Source organism: Sardina pilchardus, chromosome 16 (genome assembly GCF_963854185.1).
Source record: "Sardina pilchardus chromosome 16, fSarPil1.1, whole genome shotgun sequence".
Taxonomy (NCBI): domain Eukaryota; kingdom Metazoa; phylum Chordata; class Actinopteri; order Clupeiformes; family Clupeidae; genus Sardina; species Sardina pilchardus.
In genome coordinates this window covers 4,444,133-4,469,910 of record NC_085009.1, presented here as the reverse complement: position 1 = coordinate 4,469,910, position 25,778 = coordinate 4,444,133, and the positions used below count along the sequence as shown (strand labels likewise).

General features: G+C 40.9%; 3 protein-coding genes across 3 annotated transcripts in view; 1 reads left to right on the top strand and 2 right to left on the bottom strand.

Annotated features, from left to right (window-relative positions):
- arrb2b (arrestin, beta 2b) overlaps positions 1-256 on the bottom strand; it is a 46,165-nt gene extending 45,909 nt beyond the window's left edge. The window contains exon 1 of the mRNA XM_062516488.1: positions 65-256. Within this exon, the coding sequence (XP_062372472.1) occupies positions 65-87 (23 nt within the window). The 5' untranslated portion in view covers positions 88-256. The remainder of the gene's footprint in view (positions 1-64) is intronic.
- A 7,387-nt stretch (positions 257-7,643) lies between these two features.
- hmgb3a (high mobility group box 3a) lies at positions 7,644-13,025 on the bottom strand. Its single transcript, XM_062516486.1, has 5 exons — positions 12,923-13,025; positions 10,521-10,725; positions 9,966-10,105; positions 9,612-9,786; positions 7,644-9,183 (listed from the first exon to the last, which is right to left on the bottom strand). Exons 2-5 carry the CDS (start codon positions 10,668-10,670, stop codon positions 8,890-8,892), a joined length of 759 nt encoding a protein of 252 aa, XP_062372470.1. The 5' UTR covers positions 10,671-10,725; positions 12,923-13,025; the 3' UTR covers positions 7,644-8,889.
- A 156-nt stretch (positions 13,026-13,181) lies between these two features.
- LOC134059932 (histone H4 transcription factor-like) lies at positions 13,182-23,969 on the top strand. Its single transcript, XM_062516485.1, has 9 exons — positions 13,182-13,555; positions 13,658-13,875; positions 14,447-14,558; positions 14,840-14,992; positions 15,621-15,698; positions 18,096-18,216; positions 18,328-18,460; positions 21,200-21,327; positions 22,885-23,969. Exons 1-9 carry the CDS (start codon positions 13,390-13,392, stop codon positions 23,207-23,209), a joined length of 1,434 nt encoding a protein of 477 aa, XP_062372469.1. The 5' UTR covers positions 13,182-13,389; the 3' UTR covers positions 23,210-23,969.
- Positions 23,970-25,778: the final 1,809 nt, after the last annotated feature.

Here is a 25,778-nt window from a genome sequence, read left to right as displayed (position 1 = left end):
AATACAGCGAAACTTGAAAAGTAGCCTATGGTGAAACCGGGGGGTGAGAAAAAAAGACTCTTACCTGGTCCCCGCCTTATCGCCCATCTCCGCAGGCCTTATCTTCAATGTTTTAAGTATGAATGTATTCAAGTAAGGTGAATGTGTGTTTGAGCTGGGTCCACCTTTCTCTTCAGACTTTCTTCCTCCTATGAATTTGCTCTCTCTCTCTCTCGCTCTTGTCGATTCGTTTCCGCAGACGGAAACCTCTCTCTCGATTCCGTCGACTGCCTCTGACAGCAGCACTGGATGTTCGGGGCGTTCGCTCTACTCGTAACTGGCAGTGGTCCTATCCAATTAAATGCACGGAACTGTGCTCTATCTTTGCATGCCCGCCCTGCCCATGGGACTGCCAATTACATTCATTTTCGGCGAGAGGGTGTAACTCACAGTAATAGATAAAGAAAATAACAAATAGGCCTAATTGCATCCTTAACAGCTTCGTGCATGCAATAATTTGGAGTCAGGGAGTTTTGTTACCAAGGTATATTGTCATCCAGAAGAGCTGATGTTCCTCTCTGCCCTCCCTCCAATCCCCTTTCAATTATTTCCTCTTTCTTGCTTTCCTTTAGCCAATTCATTTTCATTTGTGTAATGTTGTCTTTCTAGTCTGGTCTGGTTTTACAAGGCCTAGTGTGCCTTTAAAGTTGTTTGCATGAAGTGTATGCCTAATAGGTGACTTAACTATACATATTTACTTATTTTAGCAGCGTCTAGAGCCTAAAAAGTATTCAAAGTAGCTTCCATGTAATGCAGTTTACTTATTAATTTCTCTACAAGTTTCCCACAACAGGGTACCACTTGTGTCCTCTGACAGGCAACGAAACAACAGTAACATACTCCCTGGTGCTCTCTGCTGGCAACATTTCGGAACTGCATGTTGGTATGACTTCAATCTTCATGGATTTTTAGCAACACAAACGTAGGTGTTCTTAAAGATTATAGGAGACGAAACAGAACAGAGATGTCAGTATGCTGAACGATCACTGTGTATTTAGATAGCTCTCACTTCTCCAGGCTGATGAGAAGATGTTGTTTGCTACATATGAATGAACACTGTAATTTAAGGGAATGGTGAATGTATTAAGAGTTGGCTCCGGTACTGAAATGCAGAATAGCTGCCGAGTGGTGTCATTAGTTGAAAGTTTGCAATGCAGTCACGAAAGAGAATATGTTATGCTTTTAACCTTGACTTTTTAGATAGTGTGAACCTTTACATAGGCTAGCTTTTCAGAGCAGCAGCACCACCACAGATTTCCACTTTCCTCCACTGAAAACACAGAACAGTCCTGCCTTCCTGGTGTTAATTAAGGCCTTACAGATAAATTACAGCTAATTAACACACAGTACGTTTGTTGAACAAATTGTAGCAATATATACTTAATTTAATATAAAAATATGAAAGGCGAGGGTGCTCTATTTGCAATGATCTGTTTCTTGAAGAACCTCAGATCAGTTCTGGTGATCATCACGCTTCTAAACAGGATTCTCCAGCATGGGATGCGTTTCACTCAGAAAACTCTTCTTGACCTCAGTCTGTCATCAGCAGTCCCAACGTTCCTGTTCACGTCAGCTGCTCTGTGTGGGGCAGGACAGCCCTGCCATCAGCCAACACAATCGCACATACAGGGCTGTCTTCCTGATCTCACTGTCCCAGACCCAGAGTGCGCTCACACAGGACCGCAGAGCCTCTGCTGCCCTCCTTTCCCTGTTCTGTTTCCTGCTGGTCAGCAAATGTGCCCTCTCTTGGACGACACGTTAATCACTCGCAGGGCCAGGAGAGACACTGTATGTCAGTGACTACTTTATTTCCCCTTTGAACATATTTTGGTCTTGCACAATTACCTCACATATGTGTCCATGCACAGACAGACAGACGCACACTCTCTCTCTCACACACACACACACACACACACACACACACACACACACACACACACACACACACACACACACACACACACACACACACACACACACACACACACAGAGACACACATACACACACAAGCACATGTAGATCCTCTCCACCTGACTGCCCTGTGGATATGCAAGATGGAGGTCACAAGAGCCCTGATGATGCTGCCTGTTACTCTATGCTCTCATTCTTCTCTCCATGATGGGAAAAACAGCCTCAACACTGTACATTTGATAGCATCTGAGACACTTAGATTAATATACAATAGTGCAATGGTGAAGTTTGTCCCTCACTGTGACTTTAATCACCTTTACTCTCAGTATGTTAAAAGCCAGTTTCCCTATAGTCCTGGACTTGCAGTTGGGGTTCCCAATAAAATCTTCATTGAAATTCTCTTTTATTCTAGGGCTATGGCTTAATTCATGTATGGGAAATCAGCACTAAGAGTTTCTTTTCCCAGTTTGAGTTGAATAATCCCTTTTCATTAGAAAAGGACCATCTTGTCAAACAAGAAGTAAAAACTAAACAAGCATTTCCCAAACAAAGCAAGGACAGTGGCTGAACTGATATAGCTGAGAAAATGTTGAGAAAAGAAAGATAAACTGGAGAAAATTGGATGGTATTCACATTCAATTCATCATTGGAGTCAATTACAATGTCCCTTCAACTCCTAGAACCTCAGTATGTGGCTTGTTGATTCATTGGATGTCAGAAGTCAAGCGTGTTCTTGTGGCTGCGGTGAGTTCTCAGTGTAGCACTGTTTACTTTATTGACTTAAAGGTGCAGTTAGCGATTGGGCATGATGTCACGTTTGTTTATGTTTAGATTTTCTAGAAAATGCTTTTGTCCAAAACAGCATACATTAGATTGGAATCAAGGACCAAAAAGATCCTTTTGAATTCCCAGACAAACTCCAGTGTTTTGTTTTTGTTTGGGAGACAGGCTGCCCACAATTTGTTTGTTTCCACTGGAGGAAACTTTTTCGGAGGCTTTTTTATTTTTTAGTGATTCTGACAGGATGGGCATCTAGCGTATGGTGGTCTGGGGAAAAAAATGTTGTGGGCTTGAAATTGTGTACGATTGCTGAATGATGTATACTGTATACTGTATAGTGTATACTGATCTGGAAGCTGAAATGTGGGAATGAGGAGAGCAAGTGCACAAGACCAGTGCACATATACACTGCCGTTTAAAAGTTTGGAGTTAGAAATGTCCATTCCACTCCATTATAGACACAACACCAGCTGAGATCAATTGAATTGTTTCTTTAATCAGGGCAACAGATTACATTATATGCTTACATAAAAGGGTTCAGCCATTTAAAATGATATCAGATTGGTAAACAGAATGTGCTTTTGGAACATTGGATGAATGGTTGCTGATAATGGGCAATGTGCATATTGCATTATAGCAGCCATTTCTTTCTACATCAATGATGAAAACAAGGGCATTTCTAAACGACTTCAAACTTTTGTTTGAACAGTAGTGTGTAGGTGTTAGAGACAGAATTGATTCTGACGCAAAATTCAAATTCAAAGTTGCTTTATTAGCATGACTGTGGACAGTGTTTACAAAGCTATTGTTACATACAACATAACAAGAACATAAGACCATAAGGGAAAAACGGTAACAGAAATATACATAAGGTGGTGGGTATACAGTGTGGGGTGGACATAATAGATTGCCTATTAAAGGAATTGTGACCCAGTGGTTATGGCTAAATTACTTTGAATTAAGACCACATTGAGCCTGTGAATTAAACTTCATGAAAAAGATTGTCACAAGATGTTCTAAGTTGCTGCCAATCTTTGGCATACCTCAAAACGTAGAAGACATAGAAAGGGGCAGTTGAAAAGACCACAGAGCCTCTTTAAACTACTCTGCAGACGTCTTGACATAATATCCACTGTGAGTTTGGAGAAGGGTGGGTCTGCACCAGAGATGGCGAAAGAACACACTTTCCATGAAGTAGTGCAGGAAAAAAAGAGTGGTATAAGTACTGACTCAGAATTCTTTACTCAAGTGAAAAGGGGGGTCAAGGATGTCAAGGATGAACTGAAATGAAATGAATATTCAGTTTGGGGAAAACTCGCTTGCAGAATAGACCCAGTTGGAAAATTACCGTTTTTTTCCCTCCGCAATCTTTTAATGTGGAAAAACAAACTGCAAAACAAAGAACAGGACGTTCCGATCAAGCACTGGATTCAACAAAGAGGTTTTCCGTAACCAGTGGTTTTGGCGTCACCCTGGTGTGGCACCCCTTACCCAGAGACAGCCCCCTTTTTGTGCCACTATTATTGCTCCATTCATTTATGTTGGACTCGGTAACCTTGATGTTGGGAAGGCATGCCATGACGTGAAATGCAAAGTAATGACAACTCCCCTCAAATGCATTAACACAGCAGTAATAAGCCTGTTTTTGTGAATGCAAGGAGAAGACCGTATAGGCTACAGATACTTGTGTCAAAATGTAGGGGAGTAATCAAGGTCATCCAGGGCAAGCGAAGCATCATCAAGGACCGCTCTCACCCCAAACAATGACTGTTCACCCCACTCCCCTCCGGGAGGTGTTACTAGGTCTCTCCACAACCTGACCAGCAGGTTCAGAGGAAGCTTCTTCCCTGCGGCTGTCACAACCCCTTCCTACCTGGACAATTGCACTAGGCCTACTCCATCCCACCCATAGTATTCTATTTATATTTCTAAACTCTACATACTGCACATATATTCTACTCCTCTCATAATGTTACTGCTATCTTGGGATCATGGGAGATAGGGCTTTCTGTGCTGCTGCCCCACGTCTGTGGAATGCCCTCCCTGACACCTTGAGGGCACCACAATCCACTGACTGTTTTGAAAAAGGCCTAAAGACATTTCTTTAGCAAAACTTTTGGTCCCTTTTAGATGTTCTTAAACTTTTTCTTTTTTTCCTCTTTTTCTTTTTCATTAAACTGCTCATCTTATTTTTGTTTTTAACCTGTAGCACTTTGAGATCACTAATGTAAAGTGCATTATAAATAAAATATATTATCTTACTGCACTCATATAGTGCAAAAAGAGTATGTGAACAGTATATACACATACTGTAGCCTACTATGGAGTCTACTCCATATGTGTCTATACTGTTCATGCTGCAGTACACTTATTTTCTTATAATTACTGTCATAAACTGTTATACTGTTTTACGGTCATAAACTGTTCAACCCAACAGTCCCAACAGAGTAATGTATAAAGAGAACAGCTCAGAGCTTGGTACACCTGCTTGCTCAGCAGGAGAGCTGAGAATAAACTGACCCCAAAAAGTCACTCTACAGTATAGTTGATACAATTATAGTTGATACAATTTTTGCAGCAGCTGACACAATATAATATCAGATGAGTCTGGTTAAGGTGTGTTTATTAAACTCAAGAACATGAACACACTTGTGAGAGATGTACCAAGAAAACAACTTTTTGTTGATGCTTTACATTCGCTGTCCAGGAGTTGAGCAACATCTAGATGAAAGTTCTTTCCAAATACCAAAGGCCTATTAGGCCAGTTATTCTTTGTGCAGGCTAATGCATGAGGGTCCACTATTCAAGTCCCTCCTATTATACTGGAGCTTGAATGTTATTCCTGTGCCTGTGGTCCCTCTATGCAGACATCTGTACAGTATGTCTTCCACACAGACTTGTTTGCACCCATTGTACATGGATAGACTCCAACAAGACTAAAATGTACGATAAGATCTGCTATGTGTCCCTGGTGTACATCTGTTTGCTTCTGCAAGACAGCAGAATCAAGGCCTTAATAAGCAGAACGTTGAGGCATCGTTGAGGTCAGTATCTTCAGGAGAGGGAGTAGAACATCTGGAGACAACTCATCTAAGTTCTGACATTTAATTGGTGTTTAAGACAATACAAACCAGGCGGGTTTCCCCTTGACAGAACATGGAGGTGCCATGTGAGGCCAGTGTCTTGTGGAGAGATAGAGAGCAAGAGAGAAGGAGGAAGAGAGAGAGAGAGAGAGAGAGAGAGAGAGAGAGAGAGAGAGAGAGTAGAACATCTGGAGACAGCGCATCTAAATTCTGAAATTGAATTGGTGTTTAAGCCAATACAAACCAGGCGGGTTTCCCCTTGACATGTGCACCACTCAGCATGGCTGTTTACTCTTTGACTCTGTACTGCTCCATTGAGTTCTGTCCTCACAAAGCATTGAGTTGGTTTGGAATGTTTCAAAGGCATGAAACCCATCCCATAATCCTCCCGTGGTCACCCTCGGTTACATCCTAATGGCTGTCTAACCCAAGATACAGGAGTCAGGTGATGTTGACAACAGAATACGTGCCAAGTAGAGCCCTCAGACAGAAAAAGTAAAATGTGTGATGAATACTAACCTGTTAAATGACTGAAGATATTCACATTTAAAGCAGTGGTCAGAAATAACTTGGAGTAAAAAGAAGATTAAAAATGAACAGACATTTTCTGACAGTCCACCACAAGTGATGAAGTTACGGTGGCCCTTTTAGAGCAATACTTTTTCCAAAGCTTAAACTTTGATTTGTTCTAAATCAACACCTTCAACCGCTCCCTTGTGACATTCTATGGCTCTCCGGATGATTTCACCCCCAAAGATAAATCTACTGACGCCGTAGCGGAACTGCACTTCTCCTCCCCCAAATAATACGAATAGCCTCCTCGGCTGAGAAAAATAATTAGTTTCTTCATGAACTTTTGAACTTTTAATTTGCACTATTAATCAGCACAGTCATCCCCTTTATCTTTTATTTTTAATCACGGGAGCCTGACTCCAACATTTCAATGACATCCTCATCTTTCACATGCTCCTGCAGCTGAAAAATGGCCAACAAGCTCACTGAAGAAATCCATTTAACATTCTGTCAAAAAAAAAAGAGTAAGATATGAGCAAAAACAATCACCCTCTTGTCCTGCTTAGTAAAGTTGAGGACATCAACTCTTCAATTAAGAGCAATTAGATCTCTCAACTGCAGGGCCCCTGCAGCTTACTTAAGGCAAGCCTCACCTCATATCACAGCCACTGAGATCTCCCCATCCGTGCTCTTTATAACTGCCCTAATCTCAGCTCTTCAAACACCCCCTTTAAATCCTCCTCACAACCCGGCCAGAACACTTCCAAAAAACAGGAGCAGACTCTCGGAGTGAAAAAAAAGGCACATGGTCAAAGAGGATCAAGATAATCTAATGGGTGATTCAGTCTTCTCGGGTTTAATTCGATTAAGGGCCCCTAGATCATCCAGACTCTGAGCCTTTTACATTATTGTGGAATCCATACCATGAAGAAGATGTCAATATTGTCCAACAATACATCTTTTGTCCTCCCTGCTGTGAGTAATAATAGAACCAATTGGACTCACTGAGAAGAGCCATTAAAGCCATAGAGGACTAATTCTCTGTGACTACGTAACCAAGATACTAACGACTATAGGGGCCACACAGGTGACATTAGGGATAATTGTGTGCATTTCCCCCACCCTAATTTGTCCTCTGTTTCGCAGTGATATAATGATTCCAAATAGCGTATGTTTGGCGTCTTTATTGCAGGTCTTCAGGTTGTTCATTAATAAGACACAAACACATTAATTTGTTAATAAAAAGACTCCTTGTTGTTCCACCCAGCCTGTGAGATGGGCAGAAGGAGCAGCAGCAAAATGAAATAGCACAGCTATAAAACTGCATGTGTCGCTTTAATAGCAAACATAGCATCCTAAACATATAAAAGAAAATCTTAGATACATATAAGTACAGATTTATCATCAACAGTCGCACTCTCTCTCTGTTTGTTCATGAAACATGAGGAATACACAACAGTTAACATTAAAAATGCACCTTGCAAAACAAAAAAAAAGAAAAAAAACGTTAACATATCTAAGAAAGAAAGAGAAATAGCTATACCTTTCTCTTTTCTTCCTATAGATGAGCACGAGGGCCCTGGTGTCTAAGTGCTAATGGGTGCCTATATCGTGATATTCTGGAACGTATAGATCTTTCGTTCCAAATAGCCCCACAACAATGCAAAAGAAAACCATGGGATTAACCGATAGACTGAAGTAGTGTGTAGTGCATGGGTATCATCGACACCAACACATGTACAGTTTTCAATACCTATGAACGTAACAAAAACACAAGAAAATAACTAGTCTATATCAAGCATATACACATTACACACACACACCACCTTAGACATCTCTTTGTCAAGGATAATAAAACAAGAACATGTTTAAATGCTGCAATGCTACCACTTGTTTAAATGCATTTCATTATACACCAGGTGGGTTAAATACAGAGATCGTCAATACATTGGACTGTGACAACATTGTGGATGCAACACGCACAAACACACACACATACACACACACACCCATCAGGGGCTCGGAGCCCGGGGCTGCTCTCCCACTGCATCAGTTCTTTACCTCAAACCAGAGCGTGACCGGCTCCACCTCTGAGTGCACCTCTCAGGGCCTCCAAGACTGCCTTCCATCACCCCCACATGAAACAACAGTCTAGACCGTACCAGAGCGCTACCATACCCTTGAAATGTATCTCTGGTAGATTGGGGCCTCCGAAATCCAACTTCCTCCCTCCCTAAGACTCACACTCCCTTGTACACACAGACACACACACACACTCACACTCACTCACTCCTTGGAAAGTTAAGGGCTCCTAAAGTCTACTGGTGGCCCTGCAACTGAGTGCAGCATAATTTGAGATGCAGAGCACATACAGTAAACACGAATAGTCAAAGGAACTCATGGTGGAAATTGGGAGGGGAAGTCAGATCGGAAGGACAACCAGTGTTTCCTTATCCCTACTGCACTTCAACTGTAAAAGAAATTGTGGTGGAATAATAATAATAATAATAATAATAATGTAATTATAGCCTAATTATAGCAAAATACATGGGCAAATCCAGTCTATTCATCATCGTCCTCATCGTCCTCATCCTCGTCTTCCTCGTCCTCATCATCATCTTCGTCGTCATCATCGTCCTTGTGGCCTTTCATCATCTGCTTGGGGGCCATACCCATACTCATGCCCATGCCCATGCCCATATTCATGGCACCCACGGCCATGCCATTGCCCATACTCATACTCATGCCCATTCCGCCGCCGCCAACACCAACACCACCGCCGCCGCCGCCGCCACCGCCGCCGCCGCTGACACCACCGCCGCCCACCTTGCCCTTTGACCTGTAGTCAGCTACGTCCTGCAGGTGAAGAAAGGGGAGATCTCAGTGAGAGCTTGCTACATTTACCTGACACATTTCACATCTATTTGTCTAGCTGATGTTTTTAACCAACGTGACTTACAAATGGACTGAAATTCGAGCTACAAAAAGGAGACCTCCTAGTAACAAAACATGCTCCTAATAAATACAATCTTTTAAGAGCTACCTTACAAGGAATTATGCATGACATAAACAAACATAAAAGCCTCCTGATATTATACAAATTGAAAAGGGTTCAGAATGAATGATGAAGAGATATGTTTCAAAATATACACAATGCCTGGGTGATTTCAAATGATACATAGGGTTTATGTATACTGGTACATTCAGTACAGTATAGTGAAGGATAGTATAGTAACAAAATACTACATGTAGGCCTACATGAACATATACACAGGAGACTTTACCTTCTGATACTTGTCTTTCAGCTTGTTAGCTTTCTGTAGGTACGGCTGCTTACTGCCATCTGGGAGACTATTCCAGATTTCACCGAGTTTCTTGGCCACATCTCCGATGCCGAGGCCGGGGTACTGGGCCTTAATTTTGGGCCGGTGGTCTGAGCAGAAGATGAAGAAACCCGAGCTGTAAGTGAGTAAAGATGTTTAGCCTACCATGCAGTACACATTGATTGGCTACTCATTGGAGTATTAAAGACAATGTTACAATCAAGTGGCCTATTGAGGCTCATGCAAGGTACAATAACACACAACGGAAATGTTCACTGTTAAAAATAACAGTCAGATAGTAGGGGGTTAACATACGGTGGTCTCTTGGGGGCATTGGGGTCCTTCTTCTTGCCCCTCTTATTGCCTGGGTTGTAGTGCATCATCTCTTGGTCATAGCGTACCTTGTCCTGTCGGGCCAGGTCTTCAAACTTAAGCTTTTCTTTCTCCGTCATCATCTGTGGACAGAGAGAAATACGCTTTAGTCACACTGAGCTGCTCTGAAGAAATCAGGTTAATCAGGGAAATTGATGTTATTGTGTGCAACTCCCACTACTGTCACACAAATTATACAGCTACTGTATGTATGAGGCTGCTGTTTGCCATTGCAAGTAAACCATAGTGAATAAAATATGAAGGTGTTTATGTGTTTGCTTTTGTTCAGATTCAATTATGTATTACTGAATTCTATTTATTTTATCAATTTAAATTCTAATCTGTATGGATGAAAAATTACAATCTATTATAAACAGAATTAAGTATAGGCCTACCATTTTAAAGTGCACAAGCCAGACCAAGTTTGTGTCATGTTTGAAGTGACTGACATGCAAGTGTCACCATGACTACGGTACTGATATGACTGGGCGGACCAACCTTCCATCTCCCAGAGCATTTCTTGGAGAACTCTGTGAAGTTGACAGGGATCTCAGGGGTCTTCTTCTTGTGCTCTTCATGGCACGTCTGTACGAAGTAGGCGTAGGCGGACATCTTGCCCTTGGGCTTTCTGGGGTCCCCTTTGGCCATACTGATCAGACAGGGGGAGCTTGTTCACCTTGACCTTCTGATTTTCTATTAGTGTCTGAAAGCCAGAAGGGAGGGGGTTGAAATGTCATTAAATACTGATTGTCACCCACAATGAACAATGATCTTTAGCTGCACAAAATCTCCTTTGCATAACAACAATGGTCTGACAATTTCAAGAAATGAATAAAACAACGGATTTCACACAGGCATCTCAATTTAAATTGGCTTCAGAGAAGGTGATGTTAGTCATTACCAAACCAAATCTGGCGTGGGCCAAAGGACCCTCCCCATTAGATGTGAGGATGTGTTCAGATTATTAATGAGCTATATTTGTCATTGCTTATTTAATTCAGCCTTAAATTCCTCTGGGGGTTCAACAATAAACTGGTGAGCCCTAAATTGCTTTTTTTTTTTTTAATGATAAATTACAGGCTAATTTCTGATTATCTGATAGAATTTATTTTATTTCATTTTTAAAAATAGAAATGTAAAAAAGAAGTATTACTTCATTAGCCTATCATTTAATCCTGTGGGAAAACACATTATAATGCTAATTTATTCATTTGAAATTATGGATCAAAATATATGAAAATAAAAATGCTTTCTGAAAGGAAATGCCATTTTCCTTTGTCGCCAACGCCCATGTCCATTACTGTTTTTTTTTTTTTATCACTGTATTTTTTCCCGTCTAAAACTTTGGATCACTCTATTTAACTCCCATACATTCTTACTGCCTCACCAGCTATAAAGCCTATGTGCGCTACGGGTTATTATGATGCTATTGCGCGGCGAGTTCGCTCTCACAAAACAGAAAGGTCATCAACGCGATTTATTCATCTTCCATTTTGTGAAATGCGTCCTCATGAGAGAAACTGCTGTTTATTTTCCTCCATCTTGCATTCCTTGCTAATACGTTTCTTTAAAATCCATTACTTTGACAGAATTAGGCTCCAAACGCAATGCTTTCGCTCCCAGTATAAGCATAGGCTATTGGTACTAGCAGTATAGAGTAGGAAAGGTTTGCTCTTCTTTGCAATAGCGCCCATTCATTAAAATGGCTTCTGTGGGACGAACGAGGGGAAGGCTTTTTAGCCTAACAAAGCCGAACACACCCCCTGGGTTTTCGAAGACGATTCTGTAAAAAATATACGCTCCCACAACAAAATATTAATGCTAGATAAAGCAGACATCCTTCTCCTTATTCCTTCCATGTTTTTCCCGCTGTCATGGCCAACTTCGACATATTTAACTATTTTCCAAAGTTGTGGGCTATCCCTATTGCTATGGCTTGGTGCAATGCCGTTTGTAACAAAGGCTATGCGCCAGCCATTTCTGCTGCGAGTTAGTCTATAGAAACTGTCAAGTTCAGAAAAGGCACAAAACTACCCAAATGCATTTTTCTTTTAAATAGACAGATGAAGATAGTCGTTTGCAGAGGAAAACGAACAAAAACGGAGTGTTTTGTCAGCTGCATGTTTGTTTTTTTCTTCAAATTATCTCCGGTCCCTTCTGCGTGTACGAGCAGCTCCTTGTCAATGGTTTAAAGCGCCAGCCATTTTAATGCATGAGCATTGGACGAGCGTATACAAAGTGTAAAAATATATTTCTGACTGGAAAATGCAAGTATATTTTACATGATGAGATAGAGAGCAAGATATTAGGTGGAAACCGAATATTTACTACCATTATAACTGAATATTTGCAAAGATGTCATCGAAATGGGTTTCTATTAGAAGGACAGGCTTATTCGTAGACAGGACAGAGCCAGCCATATTCATAGTGTTACACACAGCAGCGATGCGTGTGAAGAATAGCCACAACATGAAAATTCATTTAAATAACTTTGCAACGCTTTTCTGTGAGAAAAAATAAAGAGTATCTCACACGACATATGACCAATCCATTTCTGATCGAATTTTCATCACAGAGTGGATGAAATAGGCGATTTAACTCATTTAGACCGATTTCATTGCATTTCTCTTTCTTTTCAAATAACAATATAAATAATTCTGGAAAAACACTAAGTAACTGCTTAGATATGCATATAAGCAAAATATGACTTAATACTCTTATTTATAACACAGGAAAGCCAGCAGAATAAAAAATAAACACTAGGAATTAGGCAAGAATCATATAACTACAGCCTATACATGGGGATGCAATACAATGCATACTTTGCATTAATAGCACAAATCAAAGTGTATAATGGGTATTACGATACTAGGCAGTAATGTTCGGACACTTGGCCATACCTGTGTTGTTGAGCTGTCTGAAGTGCTGTAGTCTCGCCTTTCTCCTGTCTTCCCTTCTCTCGCCTCTCTAAATCCTATGTGCACAGCCTCGCGCTAGTTCAATACGAGACTGGTCTGATTGGCTAGGGGCCGCGCCGGTTCAAAACAACCTCCATAAATGCGCATTGGACAGCTTTTTACACGCGTCCAGCACTCCGTACATGCGATAGGTCGACACGGGGGCCTTGTCAAGCCCGCCCCTCCGAAAAACTCCCGGAAAAGTTTACTTTCAACATGGAGCTTTGTCGAGGGCATGTGGGTTACTACAGCGTGATGTGATAACATGTAGGCGGTAGGCTAAGTAACCCTTTCCTGTACTTCAGAGGTAGCTTATTGTTTGCTTGGGAGAAAGTAACTAAAGATGTAGGCTGACAGCAGAAAGCACGTGCATTGCATGCGCTTCTGTCACAATATCTTGCCGCGCCAACATGCCTCGTGCTAGCAAACGCGCTCGTAGAGAAGATGTTTCAGTGGAGCTCGCATGTGAGTGGGGACGCTGTGAAGCAATGTTCAGTGAAATGCAGGAATATTGTCGTCACGTAGAAGAACACCAAACTTCTACTGACTGCTTGGACACTGCAGAGGATGACATCGGTAGGAGAAAATGAGACTTCCTCGGGTAGTAGTCATGTTGCATGCGCGTAATTGTAAAATGTAAACAATGACTCTCTCTTGTTTTGTTATGACTGTTTCAAGACTCCGTTTGCCTGTGGAGGGACTGTGGCTGTGCAATGGACAGTGCGATATTACTGAGACATGCTTTGTTCCACTGTTACCATACCAAATTGAAGCAGTGGGGACTGGCCATCCTTCAGAAACGGCCCCGTCTCGGCACCTGTGTTGTGGGCCAGCATAACCGCAACATCATTCCTGGGGTCCCGGACAGATTTACATGCCATTGGGAGTACTGTGGGGTGAGTGGGCACTCACTCATGTAGCCTACTCAACCATCCATTCATTACTTCAGTCTGGTGTTAACTGCCTTAGTAAGCAGGCAGTTAACAACAAACTTAGGCCATGTTTACATGACAACACTTAAAGTATAGCCTTTTTGAAACATCATTCCTATTATTCCTATTATCAGATCTTCAATTTCTCTAGTCAATGGACATTTAGCCCATGGAAATGTCCATGGAGTGTTAGACATGATTTAGCTGAGGGAGAACCCATTTGAACATTTTTGACATTTGACATTTTAACAGGCGATTTAGGTGTAAATTCTCTGGTTTAACAAGAGCTGTCAGGCGAGCACAGCCTCTATTATTGGTCAGTAAAGGAAGTGGCATCCGGATCCGCATCATCATGTAGGAGCACACAGTGCATCACTACCAGTGAAAATGTGGAGTATATTGGACCAGTACATTCAAATATGTGAATGGACACACACACACACACACACACACACACACGTTTGCTACATAGACCAAGTCTGCTTGTAGTGTCTGACAGAATGAGACAAATTAGTTGTTTGTTTGTCTTGTTAAGGTCTCTATGGACAATGCGGAGTGGTTCTATCGCCATGTTGAGAACCATGTCCAGTCCTTGAGCGTGGCATCCACTGGGAAACAACAGAAAATGCTATGCTGTGGCTGGACAGGTATAACAATAGAACATTTGACACTTATTCATTCATAACAGAAGACCATTGATCCAAAAAGGACTTACAGCACAGGACTATTAAGTACAAACATATTTTCAATATCTTGTGCTCTTTGAAAATCAAACCCATTGTCTTAATATGGTTACCAACCTTGTTTACACCCTATGAGCTACAGAAATGTTGTAGGAACAATATAGCGGCATATTTCTGCTGTCTTGGTAGAAGTTATGAAAAACTCACATGAATATGTCATGAATAACTACCCATCTGACTTTCAGATTGCAAGGCTGGATATAAGGGGCAATTTAAGCTGCGTGAACATGTGCGCAGCCACACCCAGGAGAAGATAGTGGCGTGTCCATTTTGTGGGGGGATGTTTGCCAACAACACCAAATTTTTTGACCACATCCAACGGCAGACCACCACTGACGGTATAAGAATTTCTTTCTGATCAGCCTTACAGTTAGTTTTGCCTTTAGCTCCATTTAAGTTCTGATGCCTGTTATAAAAAAATATGATGAAGAAGAAGAAGAAGATGATGAAAAAAACTTATATCTCAACTGTGAGTATATTAACCAGTGAGGAACTCTTCTTAGGGAATGGTTGACCAGACTGATGGTTTTATTTTCTTGCATTCAGCACTTTAAAAAGAGGGCATACTCCTGTCTATCCAGGCAGGTTTCACAGGGTTTGAATGGCATCGAATGATGGATATTCCCACCAGTTGCCTATTAGGACATGCACACAGGCTTGGACCACCCAGTGAAAATGAAAGCTTTCAGAACATCACAGCACTATAGTGTGCACTTAGCACTAGCATGCTTTCAGTGCCATCTGTGTTCTTGTTGGTACTTGTCAAGGTTTTTCGATGCCTTTTAGGTGGCCAGCTTGCTAGCTTTATGTCAAAACTCCTTCCAGCTGTGGAAAGCAGCCGCTGACCAGAATGCTGTCTTTTAAGAGGAATATCTGTCTTGGCCAGAGTGTGGCCGCATTTTGGTTCTGTCTCCAGTGTGTTTCCTTCGTTTGCCATTTCTCTCACACATTGTAATATTATTGCAGACCAGAAGTTCCTGTGTTCCCACTGTCTGAAGTCCTGGCCCACAGAGAGGTTACTGCGAGACCACATGAGGAACCATGGTGAGGTTTTAATGGTTTTACTAATCTGTTTCTGTTTTACCAAACATTCCACAATTGCAGCTTTGGTTAGTTCAGCTCAATTGAGATCTTTCGGTTAAGTCTGATATACTGAATGGAATGGCTTGAAAGGGTTGCTATTCCTTAGTAATATTTTGCTTTCAAGTACAAACAATTGTTACTCACAATGAATCTTTGCCATTGTTTTTAGTGTAGACATTCCTTCAAGTCTTTTTCTTGTTGTTTTGTTTTTGAGTTCCAGTTAACCCGTGGGTCTTTCCATGTAAAATCAGAGAGAATCCAGGAAAATTTTTCCTCAGGTTTTGCTTAAAGTTTGTCTACATAATGTTCAGTCCTAAAGCAGATACCTGTAAAATATTTTTGTTGAATCAGTGCGTTAAATCAAGGGTGAAAATGTATTTTCATCATTTGACACTTTGCAAAACAAGTGATATTGAATGCCTTGCAAACTTTTTATTGGTGGTGTGATGGTATCAATCAGTATTTTTATTATCAAATACAATACTTTATTAATGTTGTGCCAATATTTGAGGTCTCCACAACAATTGCACATGAATATAATAAGGATAAAACAATGTGTGGTTACAGAAGTAGCAACAAAAAATATGTGGAAATGGCTCAATGCGTAATCATTTAGTGTACAAATTAAAGTGCCAATGTCATACTATGTTTCTTTCATATATAAGTACACTTAGTCAATTGCATTGTATACCTCAGCTTTTTCATTCTTTTTCCTTATATGAGGTAAAACAATGATTTTGATGATCTGTTTATTTCAATTTCAATTTCAATTTAATTTCACTTATAGAGTGCCAAAACATTGCACATGTCTCATGGCGCTTTACAGAGTGTTAAACATTCAAAGAGAGCCCATGAGTAACCGGGGCAAGGATAAACCCCCTAGAATTTGAGATACATATAGGAAGAAACCTCAGACAGATCCACGACTCAAGGGCCCAACCCATCTACCTAGGGTCAGTTACAGTAGAGTAAAGTCATTTGTAGTATCAGAAGGTTAAATAGTCCAGTGTAGGGAATAAATTGTCCATTAGTAATTTCGGAAAGTAATGGATCGCTAGGATGCGTGGGCCAGGGATCCGGGCAGGGAACCACAGCAGGTGATGGTAGGGCAGTCATAGGGATGACTATGGCAATGGCAGTCAGAGGGATGGGACTTCAGGTGTGATGAGGGCCAGGCACAAAGATGGCTGATGACTGGTAATGGTTTACCTCATAGGTGAGATAGAGGGGAAAGGGAATAGAAATAAAGTGGGTTAGTATTACTATAAGTCATGATGGTTGGTATTAATAAGCATATCAATGGGGATATAAATTATTATACTATAGAAGGAAAAGGCAGAGGGGGAGAGGGAAGTAGAGGGAGTTGAATGACAGGACAGGGAGGGAGGGAAAGAGGGAGAGTTGAGAGAGACAGAGGGAGAGGGGAGAAGAGGAGTTGTATAGCATGACACATGAGAAGTCCATGACAGCGCTATGCTAAAGCACCATAACTAAGGCATGGTGGAAGGTAGTCAGCACCAGCGCAGGTGTGGTCAGTAGCCACCATGGGAGGCATGACTGGAGCACCAGTCACATGAATGAAGTTCATATGTGAGTCAAGGCAGGTGAGCGAATGCTTTTGGAATATAGTGTATATTGAGCTACTTCCACATTTCCATGTGCCTGTTAGCTATCCCACACACTATGTTAATCCTTTGAAAAATCCAAACTTGAAGCCTTCCCTTGGTTTATCTTTAATATCATCTTGCTCATTGTACATGAATGATTCTTGGCACAGTATTAATAGTGTATTATTTTAAGAAAAACATATGATCGAAACCAAATGGTTGTAGTCACTGTCACTGCACTTTTTCTTCTCACAAATCCTTATAGTCCTCATGCTGAGAATTATTAAGTCTTCCTAATTTAGGGTGGCTATCAATACCTGGAATATGTTTAAACACAACTTTCCAAATGATGTGTTTTTCAGACTGTAAGACTAAATAAATATCAGGGCTCGAAATTTGAACAGAAATATTTAAAAAGGCTTGGTATGGAATCCACTGAGGAGGTAGATACAGTTTGAACCAAATCTGAGACAGCAGCCTTATTTGATTGGACAAGGAATTACCCTCCTACACAAATGTCTGCGGTGTGACATGACTTGTCCATCACCATCTTAATGGTTTTACTGATCTGGATCTATTCTATAAAACACTTTAGCTCAATTTAGAGCTTTCAATTTAGTCTGACATACAATGGAATGTCTGGAAAGGCTAACCGTTCCTTAGTATTACTGTATATTGCCTTCAAGCTACTTAGTTTGGACCTAGTTAGGGGTTTGGCTAAGATTCTTTTTATTTTGTTTTTGACTTCTAGTTAATTCCTACAAATGTACACTGTGTGACATGACTTGTCCATCCCCATCTGCTGTCAAAAAACACATGAAATTCCGGCACAGCACTGAAAAACCATATCGTTGTGAGCTCTGTGAGTACAGGTAAGTGTAACTACTACTAATACATCACCAAAAACATCAATGGCATGACTGATTGTCAGACAAAAATATGTTTATGTGTTTTGCTTGTCTTGCCTGTGTGTTTGCTGTCAGCTGTAAAAATGAGGCTGACTTGCTCAAACACTTTGACAAGCACAACCTGGAGCCTGTCTACCATTGTGCCAGCTGCGATTTCAACACTCATTCCATGCAGACCCTCAGAAGTCATTACAAAAGGGTACATGAGGTGAGAACAGCACATTCAGACATATTTACACCCACCAGAAACTTATGGGATGCACTAGTAGTCATTCCATAATTGAAGAATGCTATTAAAATTGTGTCCTTAAATCCAAAAGGAGACACTGCGACTGAGTTGATCCAGTGTAGTTAAAAGCAGGTAAAAACTTAAGGCTGGCTTGTAAAAGAAAAGAAAAGTTCTTTTATTATGGATGTTACAGCAAAGTTATTCACACACATGCAATGTTAGTCCAGGTAACAAAGAAGCCCAGGACTGGGTTAAGCCCGGCGCCCACCAGAAGTGGCGTTCAGCGGTGTTCGGTGGTCTGGGCTTGACACGCACGATTTTAGAATAGTTCTCTCTGTGCGGCTGCTGCGTGGCAGACGTTTCCAGGAGGCGTTGCTCCATTGAAAACAATGGAGTTCTAATTTGTTTATTGTCGCGGCGCGCCGCATACGTGTCCGGTGGGCGATGGCCTTTACTCGTAGCTAATTAATTAATGCCAGAATACGCATTCACGTCTGGGGTCAAATTGAGCGGGGGAGTGGTTTGGCCTTACTGGGCAGAATCAATTAAGATGTCTTTTGTGGGGAGGAACGATTGATTAGGTACACCATTTGTTGTTGTAAAGTGACAACATTCTGTGTGTTTGCAATAAACGTCCTGTTCCCGCTGTTTCTGTGGTATTTAAGAACCAAAAGAATGACATACAGAAAAAACGCTAAAATCTAAATGAAGGTTGTTGCTGCCTCAGATATTTTTGCTCATGATCATGAATGGGTCCCAAAACCAAGGCCTGTATAATATTTTTGTTATAATCCAATGTCTTCATATTTCCTTAGCACGTATGATATTATTTCAGTCGTACAACCGGAAAAACACATAGGGCCCCATCGTGCACCTGGCACAACGTGGCGATGCAAGTCTTATTCGTATCATCCAGTCAGTGACTTTTTTTTGTTTATACAAATGTTGCTATCTTACACCCTCTAAAAATCATTACGCTGCTGACCAAGAAAAAACTGGTCTAGCGAAAGGCACATATAAAGCACAGCTGAAGACACACCATCATGAGCTGTAAGCAGCCAGTACCAAATAACTTCTCTGCAGGATAAATATCCTCAGGATTTTTATTTAGTCATTCAAACATTATTGGGATAAATATTGCTTCTTCAGGTGACGTTTTCGATGGCAAACTCTTGTCGGTCAGTAGTGAAAGTAAATAACTGTGTAGAACTGTTTTGCCTCTGACTATGAGACCACAGTGAAGCTAGTTTTTAAATTTGCCTACGAGTTCAAATAATAGGCAGGTGCTGAATGCATGTACATCCTACTCTGCAGATTCCTTCAGATGTGTTGTTGTTCAGATGTTACACCTGAAACACACCCATGACTGATTAAGAAACATAACAACAACCCTTTTGCACCCAGCATCTTTAAACTTTGCGCCTCTGAGCAAGATAGGGCTCGTTATCTCAGGAGCAGTTTCTAGGCATTAAAACCCACTCCAGCGATTTACTGTATCCCCAGCACTCCTTTCTTTCCCACAAAATCTATAATCAGGCTCTTCTTTTTTTGTGTGAAAAGTTGTCCTTGTTGGCTTAAAATTACTTTTAATGTAACTCTAACTTCCCTCTGTATTCCAAGACTGGGAACTATGAATATGCAAATGTTGCCCCGCCTATTTAGTCACCCACCTTCACGACCGTTGACTTGTAGCATGTGCTGTTTTGTTTGTAAATATAGCCATGTGTTTCTCCTACTGGCTCAGCCAGTCGCCTGAATCTGCTTATTAGCAGGGCTCATACGTAGGTATAACATAGGTATAACTGACTGTGTCTTTATCTATGAATTTACAATGTACCCACTAGACACCTCACGTGCAATTTTAGTTAGATGAAAATGAAAAAAATAAAAAAAAAACATGATCACACCTTGTTTGAGCCATAATACATTTACAATACATTTTCTTGGTCAGACAAATGAGGAAATTTAAAAATATTTAAGTATTGTATTTGAAGACAAAATACTGATTGATGCCAGCCATGTGGATTCAAATGACTTTATAATACCCTCAGTAGCCGCATCTCTACGTGGATGTTTTTTTTTTCAATCAGATTGAAATGAATCTGATTAAAGATTTGAACCAAACTGTTACATGAACGCTAAATAAACCAATTGGCGTTTACATGGAATAAGCATTTAGTCATTTAGAAGGGAGATGGGGATACAGTACAAACCTCTAATGGTCAAGTCGGATTGAGAACATGCTTGTCTTCCATCCTACAAGGGTTGGTCAGCCTAAGAATACTGCTTTTTAATATGTTAATGTCCAAAAATAATGCATTTTTGAAAATGTAATAACTAAGAGCTTCAGGGGTGAAACAATATGAGAACATTTGAATTGAGCAAAAATATTTTACACCTGTTTTTTTACACAGAAACATCATGTGGACAAAATTGAGTGGGATTTAGCAGTTGCTTTTATCTAAACCTGTAGGGACTCAACATCGATATTTGAACCCATTGCTCAAATTGGGACACTATTGCTGCTCCACCACAGCACAAATGAATACACAAATACACTGGAATGCTCTAAATACACAAATCATGATATTAAATATATCTTTATGATCATGTTTACCACTGAAATGCTGAAGGTAGGGGAAAAGGTCAGCACAATGAATATGATAAACTCATATGATGGTGATGGACACGCGTTTTGGCTTTTTGATGTGTCTTCAGCTGGGAGATTCAGCGCCCCGTTACGTGTGCCATGTGTGCGAGCAGTCCTTCTCCAGAGGCAACAACCTGACTGTCCACCTACGCAAGAAACACCGCTTCAAGTGGCCCTCAGGACACGCCAGGGTCAGGTTGGTCTGAGATCTCCCTTGTACATTGCTAGACTGTCACTAGTGCTTGAACGTCAGTTTTTTTAACTTTGAAGAAACCATGATGTATTGTTTTGAGCAGAGTTTTGGAGACCAAAGTTGATTACATAGAATTACGTAAGATACAAGTGAGTTACCAGAAATGTTTTTTATGTCTTGAGGGGGGAAGACACATTTGAGAAATTAAATTTCCTTCATCTTTACGGAACAAAACTCCTTACTGATTGCTGTCTCTGAAATCCTTTTGATATTGCCTCATGCACAGGAAGGAGAAAATAAAAACATCAAAAGGTTTTTTAAAGGCACTAATCCTTCATAATTAAATGGAGCCATCAAAGCTCCTGCTATGTGTTCACCATCAACTGGTGCAAAAACATGTGCCTTATGTCATACACAGTATCATGTAAAGCAAGACTACAGAGCACTTCAAAAGCATTTGAAGAATGTCCATGATACTTTACGAGCAGTATATCCTCAGCCACAGGCGTGATGACTTTTTTTGAAACGAGATCTGTAATCTGTTCTCATTATAGACACCGTAAAGAGTCAAACTCCTCATTGACTTCTGTCAGCTTTATGGCCTGGCTCGTAAATCACGCTGGCCTTATGTGTGAACAGAACTACACTTCACATCACAACAACTGTGTTCAGACACAGAAGTCAAGGACCAGACCAGACTACCAATAGTGAACTTTTTTCTCCCTTTCACACTGCAGAGAGGTTCTCAGACATTTACTAAACAAAAATAAAGAGGGTGAGGTTTTTTTTAATGAAAGTCTGAAACACATGATCTCTGAAATTAAACACAATCCACAAGTGGCATGCACAAATAATGTTCATCAGTCTGTTTAAATTAACCCCTCACCTGTCATGCCCAAGTTTTTAAACACTAATGTGTTTTGGAAACTTTTGTTTTGCTCTCTTTCGTGTTTCTGTTGGTGTTGATTGAGCATATGGGTGCCCTACAGCAAGTCTTTCATTAGCGGTATCACTCCCTAGATGAAATTAGAAATGCTGCAAGTGCAGTCTATATTTGACACCAAGCTGACAGTTGGTTGTGTGATCATGTAGAGGTGGTCATTGAGCGTGTATAGCCCAAATCTCTGCCTCTTGTTTGCAGCTGATTGACCTCAACATGTAGAATCGGCATCTGGGCTGTCAGTAAAAGTGTTGCTTTAATTGGCTGTTAAGCTTACCTACCAGTTGCTTAGAAGGGCACTTTAGCGTAATTGTCAGATATCCCCCCCTAAGGTTAAGTGTTTTGCCTCAAGATAACTGGATCTGATGATTTCTGCCATTTTTCTTTTTTTTTTTCCTCCACTGTTTTTTTTCCTTCCTTCCACAAACAAATGATCCAGGACTGACTATAGCAGTGTCATTTGCAAATTATGATCAAACATGTTCCATATTCGCGGTGGTTGTAAGTAGACGTATTGAGAACAGTCTTTGTACATGCGAGGTCTGTTTTGTGCGCGCAAGCCTTCATACTCCCCAGGGTGCGTGAGACTACATCACTAACGCTGCGTCTCCCCAACTCAGATACATAGAGAACCCAGACGGCGTCATGCGGCTGCAGATGTTTCGATACGAGACCGCCGAGTTGACCGAGGCACCTGGAGCAGGACACCCCTCAGGCCAATCTGCCCACGGCCAAGGCCCCGTGCTGGGCTGCAGGGCTGGAACAGCTGGGCCTCTCACGTCTGCAGATGGAGCAAATGGAGCCGAGAGGAGGATGGGAACTAGTGCTGAACAACCAGTGGATGGGACCGTGCAAGAGTACCTGGAGAAGGTGTGCCGTGATTGGATGGGTGAGGGGTCTGTGGAGACGCGTGCGTTGGCAGAGGATGACTCGCTGAGGCAGTAGGTGCCCTAACCTGGAGTATTGGACTGAGTAGTTTGCTGCACTTTAAGTGTGTTCCACTAACTGAACATGTTGATTCACAGGGATGCAAATCTTACAGGTAGTGAATCTCTCAAGGCTTGGGTCATGAAGGTATTTTCATAAACAAGTCTCAGTTTTTGATGATGTTTGGTGTTTGGACAGATTTATGGAGGTATGCGGAGATAAATGCCAAGCAAGGCTCACTGGTCATTCCACGTCATCTTGAAATGTCAATGTTTAAATATAAATCTTCTGCAGCTGGTCTTGTACTGTGCATTAAACTGGAATGTAGTGAGAGCAATGCTTTAGAGCTATCCACTGCTTAAATATGTTCAGGGTGGTGACATGTCCTAGCACACAATCAACACGGCCTGCTGAATGTGTTTTCTAAAAGAAGTCAGAATCTGACCAAACTGTTAGCCGTTAATCAGTCAGCCTGGGCTGATTTGTGAAGGGTGAAGCATGTTGCTTCTGTTTTTTTTTTATTGCACAATGGTGTCCTCTGATGGACAATGAAATGTCCATAGCATTTTGATGCCTTGTTTTGGGTCTTGTCTGTGTGCCATAGCCTCAGAATTATCAAAGTAGTTTTGTGGTTGTGTTGTTGTAACCCATTTAAAGATTGTCCCAGTTTCTTGTATTCTTGCATTTGAAGTCACCTGCACAATTTTCTTGTCACCGTCGGCTAGTCGGTCACAAGATGTTTCTCAGAACCCCTCCAGTAAAATATGATCGAATACAATATTCAGTTGTGTTTTTGTCCAATGTAAGAGTGTTTCTATATTGACAATTTGCACCATTCTACTGCAGACAACTGAATGTGTAGCCTTAGCCTATGACATAAACCTGAATGCCTTATGTTAACGTGATGGTTTTAATGTGTACCATAAGTGCCTGGTCTTCTGAGAGTTCAGATTGGGTGCATCAGCCATTCCAGCGGTATAGAAAGATATTTCAGTTTTTCCATTCCTAAAGGTTCAGATTTAGACCTTTTTTTAAAAAATAAATAATAAATAAATAAATAAATTTTAAAATAAACTAGAGGAGATTAGGGCATTGGGCACCCCTGCCACACACCACCATCATAATCCAGAGCAGCCAAGAGAGTGCCTCTCAGACCTCGGGCAGATTGTTCTCTTTTACTGTGCAGTGTGGTTTCCGAATGCGGCACATTGTATAAGGGGTTGGTTGATTTTCTTTCACGCCTTTTGTTTTTGCACAAGGGAGCTGGGGTAGTATTTTATGCTGCTTGTTTGAGAGCCTGGGCAACCTCTGAAGTGGTGCTGCTGTTTTTACAGAAATAGTGGTGGCAATGTGGTGATGTTGCATTGTTTTTTTTGTTGTGATGTAGTAACAGAGGAAGTGGTGGGTGGGGGAATGTTAGAAAGGAACACTTTAATGTCAGAAATATGTAGGCTAAGAAAGAGCTGAATAGGGTCGGCAATCTCGGCATTAGCAAAAGCACACATAGCGAAGAGCAATACATTATTTGAGCCGAATGAAAAATACTAATTCAGGAGGATGGGAAGAAGGGAAGCATTTGAGTGGCTGCTTTGAGTTCAAATAAATAAATAAATAAAAACCTTCACAAGGTTGCATTTCTCCATGTGGTCCGATTGCTGTGTGTTTATTCCAGTACACTCACACAGCCCTGCCTCTGTAAATGGACTAAAAAGGTATTAGCCAAGTTAACACCATTTCCGCAGTAGCACTGATTTCTGAGGTGCATTTCAATGTTATTAATTACGAATTGAATGAATTAATTATGAATCTTCTTGGAAATATCTTTCTTCGGGTCAAGGACTGCACCTTTTAAATTATTTGACAAAAGGAAAACAAAACTATGGTCACACTGGTACTGAAATGGGTTCAGTTCCATGTCTAAATCCCCTTCAATCGGACTATTTCACTTTGACAGACCTCTTTCAAGGAATTTGAGATATTTTACTGTCTATAACTAACATGCTTAGAGAACTACAATGACATAGGCCTATGAAGAATAAGTGTTGACATGTCTTGTGTGCATGTGCAACTTTTGCAATTATCAGTCATTTAAAGGGATTTTTCTTTATACATAATTAAGCCAGAAGTATTTAATATTTTTGATTAGACATTTTTTTTTATATTAAACTCGCAGTGCTTTTGGATGTGATGTTTTTTTTAATTATTATTATTTTAATTACGTTAAACTCTCAGGGTGGGTTGCACCAACGTGGATTAAATTAATCTTGGTGCATGTGACTGTTGTTCAGTGCTGATATCACCAATCTCAATCATGTTGAGATATATTACAGACCAGACTGTAATATGCATAATTAAATAGGGTCAATTTTATGTGCCACTGCCTCTGGCATTCCATGGAATCTATTGGGTGACAAGAGACGGAACTGGCGATCGATATTTAGTGGTTGATAAAATAATCTTAGAATACAACATTTAGCTGATTGATTGATTGATCGATTGATTGACAGAGGATCACTTAGCAACGCTTGTCTGCCACAAAGCAGGTTTTTTGCTGAATGTGATAGTTGCCGTCACCGGTAGGCACGTG